The sequence below is a fragment of the Rhinoderma darwinii genome, chromosome 2, assembly GCF_050947455.1.
Source record: "Rhinoderma darwinii isolate aRhiDar2 chromosome 2, aRhiDar2.hap1, whole genome shotgun sequence".
NCBI classification, from domain to species: domain Eukaryota; kingdom Metazoa; phylum Chordata; class Amphibia; order Anura; family Rhinodermatidae; genus Rhinoderma; species Rhinoderma darwinii.
In genome coordinates, this window is record NC_134688.1 from 351,675,465 (window position 1) to 351,688,148 (window position 12,684).

Consider the following 12,684-nt stretch of genomic DNA (forward strand, 5'->3'; position numbering starts at 1 on the left):
AAAATTTAGAGAATTTGCAAAAATGTGCATTTTTCTAAATTCAAATGTATCTGCTTGTAAGACAGATCGTTATACCACACAAAATATTGACTAGTTAACCTTTCCCATGTGTCTACTTTATGTTTGCATCATTTTTTGAACATCCTTTTATTTTTCTAGGATGTTACGAGGCTTATAAGTTTAGCAGCAATTTCTCATATTTTCAAGAAAATTTCAAAACGCTATTTTTTTTTTTTTTAGGGAGCAGTTCAGATCTGAAGTAGCTTTGAGGGCCTTATATATTAGGAACCCCCACAAATCACCCCATTTTAAAAACTGCACCCCTTAAAGTATTCAAAACAGCATTTAGAAAGTTTCTTAACCCTTTGTGTGTCACAGGAATTAAAGCAAAGTGGAAGGGAAATTTGCAAATTTTATTTTTTTATTTTTTTTTGCAGAAATTCCATTTTTCCCTGTAATGCTGAAGGTTTTTACAAGAGAAACACAAGTGAATATTTATTGCCCTGATTCTGCAGTTTTTAGAAATATCCCACATGTGGCCCTAGTGTGCTACGGGCCTGAAACACCGGCCTCAGAAGCAAAGGAGCACCTAGTGGATTTTTCTTCCTTCCTTTTCTTAAATTCTATTTCAGGCACCATGTCAGGTTAGAAGAGGTCTTGTGGTGCAAAAACAAAGGAAACCCCCCAAAAGTGACTCCATTTGGGAAACTACACCCCTAGAGGAATTAATCTAGGGGTGTAGTGATCATTTTGACTACACAGGTATTTCATTAGAATTGGGCAGTGAAAATGAAAAATTACATTATTTTTCAATAAGATGTAGCTTTACCTCAGAATTTTTAATTTTTTCAACAAATAATTGAGAAAAAGCATGCCAACATTTTTGAAGAAACTTCTCGAGTATGGAAATACCCCATATGTGGTAATAAAGCACTGTATGAATACATATCAGGGCTCAGAAGGGAAGGCACGCCATTTTAGCTTTTGGAGCGCTGATTTTGCTGGATTGATTTCTCGGCACCATGTCACATTTGTAAAGCTCCTAAGGTACCAGTAACCCCCAAAAGTAACTCCATTTGGGAAACTACACCCCTAGAGGATTTCAACTAGGGGTGTAGTGAGCATTATTTTGACCCCCCCCCCCCCAGGTGTTTCATAGAATTGTGCAGTAAAAATAAAAAACTATTTTTTTTTCCACTAAGATGTAGCTTTTAGGTCAAAATGTTTCATTTTCTCATCCAATAAAGGAGAAAAAGCACCGTAACATTTGCAAAGCAACTTCTCCAGAGTACGGAAATACCCCATATGTGGTAATAAACCACTGTATGAATACACATCAGGGCTCAGAAGGGAAGGCGCGCCATTTGGCGAGCAGACTTGGCTGGATTGGTTTTTCTACACCATGTCGCTTTTGCAAAGCCCCTTCGGTACCAGTACAGTGGAAACTCCCCAAAAGTGACTCCATTTGGCAAACTACACCCATTGTGGAATTCATATTGGGGGGGGGGGGGGGGGGGTAGTGAGCATTTTCACCCCACAGGTGTCTCATAGATTTTATTACAAATGGGCAGTGAAAATGCAAAATTACATTATTTTCCAATAAGACGTAGCATTAGTTCAAAATTTTTCATTTTCTCAACAAATAAAAGAGAAGGCCCCGTAACATTTGTAAAGCATTCTCTCCAGAGTAGAGAAATACCCCACATGTGGTCATAAACTGCTATTTGGACATACAGCAAGGCTCTAAAGGGAAGGAGCGCCATTTAGAATTTGGAGTGGAGATTTTACAAGATTCGTTTTTTGACACCATGTTGCATTGAGCTATAGTATCAGTACAGTGGTACTCTTGAAAAATTACCCCATTTTGGAAACTATATCCCTCAAAGAATTTATCAAGGGGTGTAGTGAGCATTTTGACCGCACAAGTGTTTTGCAAAAATGAGTACACAATAGATGTTGCAGATTGAAAATTGCTGTTTTCCACAGATATGCCATTTCAGCGCCCAATGTGTTGTGCCCAGCTTGTACCACTGTAGACACCCATCCCATAAATTGTTATGCGGGTTCTCCAGAATACAGTAATACCCCAGATTTGGTCATAAATTGCGGTTTGGGCACACTGCCAGGCTCAGTTGGACCACCATTTGGCTTTTGAAGCACAGATTTTGCTTGGGGTTTTACTGGTATTTCAGCTTATAATGTGGGGGCATATGTAAGCTGGGCGGAGTACATCCGGGTATATGTAAGCTGGGCGGAGTGCATCAGGACATAATAGGATGATGTAATAATGGGGTAAATGAATAATCCATGGATTGGTGTGGTACCAATCCTTTATGCACAGGCCGGGTTTATTGGGTGTTATACAAAATATTTGCGCTCCAGTATTACCTTATATTTGACTTCTTCACTAGCCCTATAAGCCGCACAAGGCCCTAAAGTTTCCTCATCTCTGCTGCATCTACAGGGTCCACCTGTGGGGTCCAGCAAATGATGATGTGGGGTATTTACTGAAATTCTACTGGACCTAAAAAATGAGTCTGGGCCGTCATTTAGCATCATTACGTTTTGAGTCATACAGTGTTCACCGTGCAGTATAAACAACATGTTAACGTAATTCTGCGGGACGATACGATTACAGCGACACCAAATTTATATCGTTTTTTTTTACGTTTCACTACGTCCCCACAATAAAAATACTCTTTTCTAAAAATAAAAAAAAATCCTGTTTTAGTGTCGCCATTTCCTGACAGTCATAACTTTTTTTTTATTTTTTTGGTTGCTATCGCTGCGGGAGGATTTGTTTTGCGTTACTTGCAACTTTTTGATCACTTTTTATTACATTTCTTTGACACAAGATGACCAAAAAATAAAATGGTCATTGTATTTTATTAAAAAAATTTACGGTGTTCACCGTACGGTAAAAATGTGATATTTTTATAGATCAGGCCGAACGCGGTGATGCCTATTATGTATAGTTTTTTTTTTTCTTCATGTTTTTTTCATTTTTTTTCCTAATAATAAAGGAGTTGATCAGGGAAACAGGGCAATTTATTGTTTTTATTAGTTAAAACTTTTTTTTTTTTTTACTTTTTTCACTTTCTTTTACACTGACCTGGGGACTTGAAGATCTGGTCTTCTGATCCCCAGTACAATACACTGCACTACTTATGTAGTGCAGTGTATCGTAACTGTCATTCATCATCTGACAGTTAGCCTATTAGGTCCTTCCTCGGGCAGGACCTAATAGGCTTCCGTACCTGGGCAACCAGGAAGCCTAGCAACGGCTTCCTGTTTGCCATAGCAACCATCGCCACCCGTGATCCATTGCCACCTGCGATCCATGCGCGGGGGGGGGGTACAGAGGGAGCTCCCTCCCTCGGTCAACCACTTCAATGCGGCAGATGCCATTGACAGCCGCATTGAAGGTGTTAAATGGCTGCGATCGGCAGTAACCGCAATTGCAGCGGGATGTCAGCGGTGTATGACAGCTGACAGCCACTGAAGATAAAGCGCGCACAGCTCCTGTGCTCGCTTTATCTACAGGGAGTAAATGTGTACGCCCGTGTGCGGGAACGCACTTTGTATCTGGAGGTACAGTCACGCCCAAAAGCGGGAAGGGGTTAATGCCCAAGTGGGCGTGTTTTTACTTTAAACCAAGTGGGCGGTGTACAGAGGAGTGTATGACGCTGACCAATCGGTGTCATGCACTTCTCTCCATTAATTTACACTGCACTAGCGATATTGCTATCTGCACTCTCGCTCTCGCCAGGACGTCATGTCTATTCAGAATCCTAACACGTCAATCTTTTGGTGACCGAGGCTCTTAACTATACTGAATAAAATATCACCTATTACTGCACATATTGGTTTATCTGCTTCTAGTTGTATATACTTTCCGTCTGTATCTAATGTTTACAATTTGTGTCTTGTAGTGTTTGAATGGATTCTTCAGCAGAGCAGAATGCGTTGAACTTCTATTCTGAAAACTTACAAGAGCGAAGGTAACTTGAATATACTTTTTATTTTTTATGCCATAGCACATCAGACCTGTCACTAGATTGCATGCTCCCCTAGGGCAGAATGTTATGGTGACAGATTTGGTTTAGAGGCACTATTTACATTTTTCAAAAGTGATGCAACAAAAACTGTGCAAACACTGTGCTGCGACATCTGTTTTATGTTGTGATGGTTCCAAGCGCTGCTTTCACTGGAAACCGCAGTGTTGTGCTACGTTTTACATCGTGTTCCCATGCTTCATTTTAACCTAATAGGGGGAACACTACTGAAGACCTGACACACACACAGAGAGAGAGAGAGAATGTGACAGCAGGCCTTTAAAACAGCAATGCTCACTGTAAATGTGTATAAACAGGAATTAAAGTCTCTTACATGCATTCAGCTTGGGACAATCCAGTTTTGTCTGAAGACCAGCTGGTCAGTGTTCTGCTCACAAGTAATATAGAGGGAACCTGGCAGCAAGTGTTCAATCCCCTGTTTCTGTAATGTAAGGAAGTGTTGGGTCCTCCACTGCTGGAGATGCTCTGTTAACTGCTCTCCTCTTTGGTTAATAGATAATGGTCCTAGGCTACTTCTCTATTAATTCAGATGTTTTTTTATTTCTGTTTTTTTGCGGTTTTCATTAATTTTTCAGTTAAAAAAAAAGGCCAAATATTTGCTTTATTTACACCGTAAAGGAGTTGTCGCACAAACTATTAAAGGACCTCTTTCAGTGTAGTCTCCTGTTTGGAACACTCTTCTATTAGACAGAGCTCCCGCATTGGCAAACTTACCCCGGGCAGGTATCACAACATCACCTGTTCATTTTAATGGGGGCCATGTACTGAAACCATTTGTGTACATGTTTGGCCACACAATAACCGCTGATAACAGAAGGTTCCAGGAGATGGATCAGTGGAGATCAACTAATTCTTTAATTTCCCATAAAGCGACCTTATTAGCACATTACCCAATACCTAAGTGTTTGTGTTCATTAAAAGGTTCATTTTGAATAAAGTATTTAGTGTTCGTAGTATAAACTTGTATTCATATAAGCCTAACCATAAAGCCATAACGAGATCCACCAACAGCAGTTGACTTGAAAGATTGAACAGCTTATGGTTTAATGGAAAATTCACAGGAACATTTTGCTTTTATGATTTCCCCTAATAGTTTCGCATTGCTTTCCCTAATTTGAAGCAAATGTCATGCCAATCGCCTGTACCCGGAATGGTCTTCTATACTGTTGATCTTAGACGTTTTGTTCTTGCAATAACTGTCCAATATTGCCTGTGCTTTTATACTTTTATTTTGGAGAATACGGATACTTATTTGATTCAGTCTGCTGCTCTGTAAATGCTATAACCAGGTGTGCCGAGATTCACTTGCAAAATGTGTACAACATAAAGCATAGATAACTGTCAGCACATAGGGAGTCCCAGTATGAGTTGAGGCTCCGATATAGAGCCCATATGTGAATGCTGTGATCATGGGTGTTCTAAACTGTCCCTTGTGTTTTCTCTTCCCTGGTGATCAGCGGCCGAGTGTGAGGAATGTGGGAGAGGCTGAGTGCATGGAGTGAGGGTGGGGGAAGTCATTGTACTCTATCAATGCCATCCTTAGCAAAGGCAGAGTCCCCACAGCAACCTGCAGGGCAGGAACAGGCCTGATTGCTAGGGGGAGGGAGTGGAAAATGGAGAGCGAAGAATAAGCAGATAGCAGTGGTAATGTATGGAGGGATTGTGATCACATTTGTGAAATTACCTTTCAGCAGCTGCTTAGAAAGATGTATTAGTTGTATCTGTTATTAGCGCTGACCTATAGGTGTGTGCCGTGCATTGTACGTAGGTATACAGTATGGGGTTCAATGATACTTGTCGTCTATGTGTGAGCGTACAGGTTCCTGGCAGCGGAACATTATCACAATGCCCCATTGTGTTCTTGTCCTACTTCCTTTTGTTACTTTGTCCGCTCATTGTTCTGCTTCCTCTGCCCCCTGCTGAGTGGCCTCTCCTTGCATTGCCTCCACTGGGAAGCTTTTGCTCTCCCTTCAGTGTTGTGCCAGCAAAGCTCCATGCGGAGGTGAGGGTGTTAATAAGGAGTAAAGGTCTGAGCTATGAGAGCACATGTCCCAGCAAATGTTTTGAGAGAGGCATGAACTGTCAATTTTCTGAGCTTTCTTCTTCTTCACCTTTTCTACTGTACATTGTACTTCACATTATAAATCCTGTTGCTTTTAATGTTCCTATCAGTGGTTCTTCAACTAATGTCTAGTAACCGATGAGATCTATCTTCTAGTCTGTAGTAACCAATAACACGTTTCCGTAATATCTTTTATTAGGATTCCATACGATCTGTTCTAAGCCTCTCGTGTGTTGTGGCTCTCACTTCTTAGTCGGTTTTTTTCTCCCTCCATGACTTCCTCCTTTTACAGCTAGCGATGTGTAACTCCTTCTTTGTTTTTTTTTTTTTGGTTTTTTTTTATTCCTCCAACCCTTTTCAGTAGTTCAAGACGCCAGACAATAACGTACAATGACAGATGACAATGGCTTTGATTGTTGAGCTATGAATTTGCCTCCTTTTGATTGAACTTTATCCCTTGCCCCACTAAATCGGCTTCATTCTAGTTTGATTCTATGTCTTTATAGAATTCTGTGTAATGTACCCAAATAAGAGTGAGAAACATTACATTTTATTTTTCTTACTACTAAGTTTTTATTTGGGAGCTACACCTATACGTCTGATATCAGGGAATTGCCTAGAATTGTCCAAACGTGGAGCAGCATGACAACACTTGCCTTGCAGCTGGAGATTTTCAAAATATACCATTTGGACACCTACGTGTTACACCTACAGGAGCTTTTATTAAATCCCATTCTAAATCCATATGCATTAATAAGTTTGTTACCCATTTGCAGCTAAAATAGCTTCCACTCTTCTGGGAAGACTTTCCACAAGATTTTGTATTGTCTGTGAAAATTGTTGCCCATTCATCCAGAAGAGCATTTGTGAGGCCAGACACTGATGTTGGACAAGCGGGCCTGGCTCGCAATCTCTGTTCTGGTTTATCCCAAAGGTGTTCGTTGAGGTCAGGGTAGGGCTGCCCCCACACAGTATATTGCCCCATAGTACTCTCCATACACATTACAGAGTAGAGTGGTGGCGTGCTTTACATCCGTTCATCAGATACTTGGCATTGTGCTTGGTGATGTAAGGCTTGCATGCAGCTGCTCAGCCACGGAAAGCCATGCCATGAAGCTCCCGGTGCAGTTTTTGTGCTGATGACACCAGAGGAGGTCTGGAGCTCTGCAGTTATTGAGTTAGCAGAGCATTCGAGACTTATTTATTTGTCTTCAAGATGCACCTCAGCACTTGGTGACTCCGTTCTCTAACTTTACGTGGTCTGCCACTTTGTGGCTAAATTGCTGTGGTGCTTAAACGCTTCCACTTTGCAATAATACCACTCAGTTGATGGTGGAATATCTAGGAGGGAAGAAACTTTGCAAACTGACTTATAGGAATGATGGGATCCTATTACAGTACCACGCTCTAATTCAGTGAGCTCTTTACGAACGACCCACTCTTTTACAGATATTTGTAAAGGCAGACAGCATGGCTAGGTGCTAGATTTTTATACACCTGTGGCAATGGGACTGAATTAAAAACATTAATTCAATGATTGAGGTGTGTCCCAATACTGTTCTCCTAAATGGTGTAGCTCTCAGATATTAACTGGCTCTCTAGTGCCTCCTATAGGGAGCATTGAACTAAATACTCTACCAACTGGATCTCTGCAAAAAAAACCTTCCCTTCATGTGATAAAGTTCTTTGCTCTTTTACCTTTTCATATCTGTGGATGTTTCAGGATTTCTATTTTATGTTTTATAACTAGTGCTCCTCCTGATTTTAATTACATTATTCAGCGGTATTCTCCTAGGAATGGATTTGGTATTTTATATTGTTACTTTACTGGTGGCTGAGTGTTCAATCTAGAATTGTGTGAATAGTGTTTTTTTTGCCTCAAGGACATTACTGTAAGCCAAGGGTGCACAACCTTTTCTGGTGCAAGGGCCATTAATGACATAAAAACATATGACATGGAACATTTATGGCACATAAACAGGATATATTCCATAAATGTTTAAAAGTGGGGGATCACATCTCTTGTGGGAATGACCTCTACGCTTCCTTCCTCCTAGGTCACAACTTTTTCTCTTTTCTCGAGTGGCGATCGGGTGACATGCTATAAATGTCTGATCTTTAAAGGAACACTCTCTCTAAAATTGACGCACTGTGTTCAGCCAAGTGCAGGGCTTGGCGGGCAGTGCATGACCCAGGGATTCGGATAGCACCATAGGCGGATACCAGGCAGTTCCATACACATGTATGTGTCCTGATGGTTGTGGTCCGCACAGTATGGCATGGTGGGTTGTGCACCACTGCTGCTAATTTAACCATTTTATTTTTTTCACATTTTTATTTTTTTAAAGGGGTTGTCCAAAAGGTCAAGAAATTAAACTAGCAGCAGGAAATGTTTGTTTTTATTTTAAAACATTACTGATTTCTTAAATCCAGTGCCGATAGTCCATGCCAGTCTGCTTACTTTCCTGGAGCGATGACGTACCGCGTGATCACTGCAGCCAATCATTGGCTTTAGCGGTGATGCCAGCTAGGTATGGAGCTAGAGCGGCAGAGGTATTATTTTTTTTTTTTTTATTCTGATCCTACTGCTAGTTTAATTTCATGACCTCTCGGACAACCCCCTTAACTTATGTTCCATTTTCTGAAAATATATAAATCGGAAACGCCACTTATTGTTATATTTTTTAACCACCTATTGCAGTGTTGCTTTGAAGGTGTCAGTCTCTCCAGCAGAATTTTGCCCTAAGATGGAGGAAGATTCTAAGGATAATATCTTACAACATGTGAATAATTTGGCTACTTTACAACAGGATTCTTCTCTTCAGGTGAGCCAGGCCTTTGTATTTTGATTGTAAAAGGAAAAAAAACAGTAGTTAGACCAGGGGTCTCAAACTTGGCCAGGTAAGTGGGCCGCACATAGAAAAAGTTTAAAGTTGACGGGCTGCATTACTTTCAAATTTGGTACAATACAAAATTATTGTTAATCAATTAGTTATTTGAACTACTATAACAATACTACATTACTATAATAGCACTAGGTTTAAACTTAATGGAAATTTGTGAGTTTACTCCACGTGCTTATTTTAACAATCCAGTTTAAGTGTTACGAAATTCAGTCTGGCTGCTCAGTTGGCAGACACAAGAATATGAAAATTGGGCAGCCCCTCTGTAGATAGTGCCACATCACCCTCTGTAGACGCGCACACACACGGTAGCTCCATTGGAGCTCCCTCTAGGAGTGGCATCCCAAGCCAGAGTGTTGCAGACGCTTAGGCCGGGGATTCCCCTGCCGGAGGAGCCCCTGATGTCACTGTCCATAGACAGTGATGTCAGGGGGCTCCTCCTGGACCAGAATGTGATGTCAGGTGCAACCCCAGAGTGCTAGTAGCAATCTTCCTGGGACTCAAGCTCTGCTCCTTACATCACTGAGCATATATGGACCGTGAGGTCAGGGGATTCTTCAGAGCAGGAGTCCCGGAGCAGAGTGTAGTATAAGCGCTGCTCTGGGGCTCAGGCTCTGGAGAAGCCCCTGACATCACTGTCCATATATGGACATTGACCTCAGGGGCTTCGTTATTCGCCGGTGCACTCCTCCTTCGGCCTGCTCTTTTCTCTCCCGAGGGAGCTAGTGTCCCGCGGTCCACATTTGAGACCCCTGAGTTAGAGGAACATACTACATAAGAAGCTGCAGATGAGCATGTTAAGAGTTGTTGTAGTAGTACTGCAGTGCAATATCCTTAGGAACTAAAAAAAGGAATTGTACTATAACGTATTGCTGCTGCTGCTAAGTAGGTCGCTTTTGCAGCAAGTTCTACAGTTAAGACTGCGTTCACACCTGCGTTGGTGTGTTCAGCTGTTCTGCTTAATCAGAGGAGCAGAACAAGGAAATAATGAAACCCGCCGGTTGTTGACGGAACCCATTGACTATTTAATAGGTTCTGTTGGCTTTCCGTTGGGGTGTCCGTGATTTTACCGGGCACAATAGCTTAGCATTCTGCGCTATTGTCTGCTGTAAACCCTGCTGGATCTGCGACTGAGGCACCTAACCAAGCCACGGACGCAGATGTGATCAGAGCCTAACAGTCAAGTTGTGCTGTGTAATGCCCAGTACCGGGTCTGAGAAGGCGGTCCCCTCAAGCTCTGCACTGGCCGTAGCATAATATCTTTTATTATTGTTACTTTTTTAAAGTATGGCTCCACTGTTGGATATAACTTTACTGTTGTAATTTATTTACAGTTTAGCAAACTTTTCTCATCTCATAGTTCTTTTGAGACGCATCTTGACTTTCATATATAGAAATACATTTAACATTCTGATGCCTTCACATCCTATTTCTCCCCCACTCATTTGGTTCTGTTTAGGATTATGGGCAATGGTGTTATGTGCCCTAAGGGCATACTCAGGTTAGTTTCCTCAAACTACACCATCGGCAATGTAGACACACAGGGCTACCCTTCTTCATATACCACAATTTTAGGTAGAAAGCAAGGGAAAACCAGCCCAATGCTTCACCAATACGAGGGACAGAAGAGGATATACAGAACATTTCTCTAATTGTAGGGGTGTGACCATACATCCGCCAGAGCATACATAGAAGTTAGGGGTCACAGAAACACTGAAAATGGGTCCCCCTAACTTATTCTTATACCCCTGATTATAGAAGACCTAATGTGGTGACAGAGCCCATTTAAAAGTGCCCTATGTCCTACATAAGGAGATCAGCGCTATAATGTAGATGACGGATCATTTTTTTTAAATTAAAAGCACTGCTATTTTCACCATGTTAGTGAATTTAGCTTTATGCTAATGAGTTTCTCAATGGATAACTGCATGTTTTACTATTGACCAAGTGGGCGTTGTACAGAGGAGTGTATGACACTGACCAATCAGCGTCATACACTTCTCTCCATTCATTTAGGCAGCACTTAGGGATCCTTTTAGATCAGTATGTGCTGTCTTATACAAACACATTAAGGATACTGGAGGGTTTAGACAGTGAATAGACTTTCCACGGGATGTCTATTCACAATCTCTGCACTTCGTTAATGTTTCTGTGGTAGTTACAGCAGAGCAAGCTTAATCCCGTGGGATTACACTGTAAATGACAGGTTACAGCGAGATTACGCTTGCTCTGCTGTAACTACCATAGAAATAGTAACGAAGTGCAGAGATTGTGAATTTACATCCCGTGGAGTGTCTATTCACTGTCTAAACCCTTAAGTATCGTTAATGTGTAAGTATAAGACCGCACATACTGATCTAAAAGGATCCCTATGCGCTGACTGAATGGAGAGAAGTGTCTGACACTTATTGGTCAGCATCATACACTCCTCTGTACAACGCCCACTTGGTCTAAAGTAAAACACGCCTAGTTGTCCATTGAGAAACTCATTAGCATAAAGCTAAAATCGCTAATAACGTGAAAATAGTTTTTTTTAAAATAAAAAGCACTGCTGTCACCTACATTATAGCGCCGATCTCCTTATGTAGGAGATACGGCACTTATAATGTGGTGACAGAGTCTCTTTAAGGGGAAATTCTTTAACTCTTCTACACCAGTTTTCCGCCATACAAAAGTCGCAATTGACGCTGCTCTCGGCACTTATCAAATGTGGACAGAGTTTAGTGGAAGGGACACCCGAGGCCCAAAAAAATGTATCTACGCCAGAAACCGGTGTACATTATGTCGCAAATCTACACCAGCTCATGGCTGGCATAGATTTCACATTCTAGTGCATGGATTACCAGTGATGCGCCTAATTTACGAAGAGGCGTGCGCCCCTTAATAAGTTAGGCACATTGTATTTCAGCTACGTATAAAACACCCCCCTCCCCAACCCCCTTAGTGCTTACCCATAGCTTGGTACGGTAATCTGATGAAGAAAATGTTTATCTGTAAGCATAGGGCTGACTTCCAAGTGGTAACTGTCAGAATGCATGCAAACATATGTAGGCATAAACTGCTAAATTACATTCAAAAGTAGGGCTACACGTAGAATACTTCTATGTAAGAGAACCATAGCAGAACAAATGCAGAGTTGTAATAAGACCATGGATAATTTTCATTAAAGGCTTTTTCCAATACCGGACAATTTATGACCTATCCACAGGATAGGTCATCAGTATATGATCGGTGCCGGTCTGACTTCCGGACCCCAGCACCGATCAGCTGCTCCTTCTGCCTGTGGGCACCGGATGTCGTTGCACTGTATGTGGTGTATGGAGCTGGAAGCAGTCCGCACTGCAGCTCAGCCACTTTTCCGTGGCTCAGTGGTTGGCACTATTGCCTTGCAGTGCTGAGGTCCCGAGTTCAAATCCAACCAAGGACAACATCTGCATGGAGTTTGTATGTTCTCCCCGTGTTTGTGTGGGTTTCCTCCCACACGCCCAAAAAAAACATACCGATAGGGAATTTAGATTGTGAGCCCCAATGGGGACACCTACAGCGCTGCGGAATATGTTGGCGCTATATAAGTAACAAATTAATAAAAATAAGTTTGGTTCCAGCAAGGACATCTGGTGCCCAGAGGCATCTGAAGTGTACC

General features: G+C 41.7%; 1 protein-coding gene across 5 annotated transcripts in view; it reads left to right on the forward strand.

Annotated features, from left to right (window-relative positions):
- Nucleotides 1–12,684, forward strand: part of SOX13 (SRY-box transcription factor 13) — a 63,505-nt gene that overhangs the window by 23,083 nt on the left and 27,738 nt on the right. For 4 of the 5 annotated variants that reach the window (XM_075853728.1, XM_075853725.1, XM_075853724.1 and 1 more), the window contains exons 2-3: nucleotides 3,933–4,001; nucleotides 8,840–8,963. In XM_075853728.1, the coding sequence (XP_075709843.1) occupies nucleotides 3,940–4,001; nucleotides 8,840–8,963 (186 nt within the window). In that variant the 5' untranslated portion in view covers nucleotides 3,933–3,939. Of the gene's footprint in view, nucleotides 1–3,932; nucleotides 4,002–5,622; nucleotides 5,721–8,839; nucleotides 8,964–12,684 lie in introns of those variants that run through there. The other variant, XM_075853727.1, reaches the window with a different exon arrangement.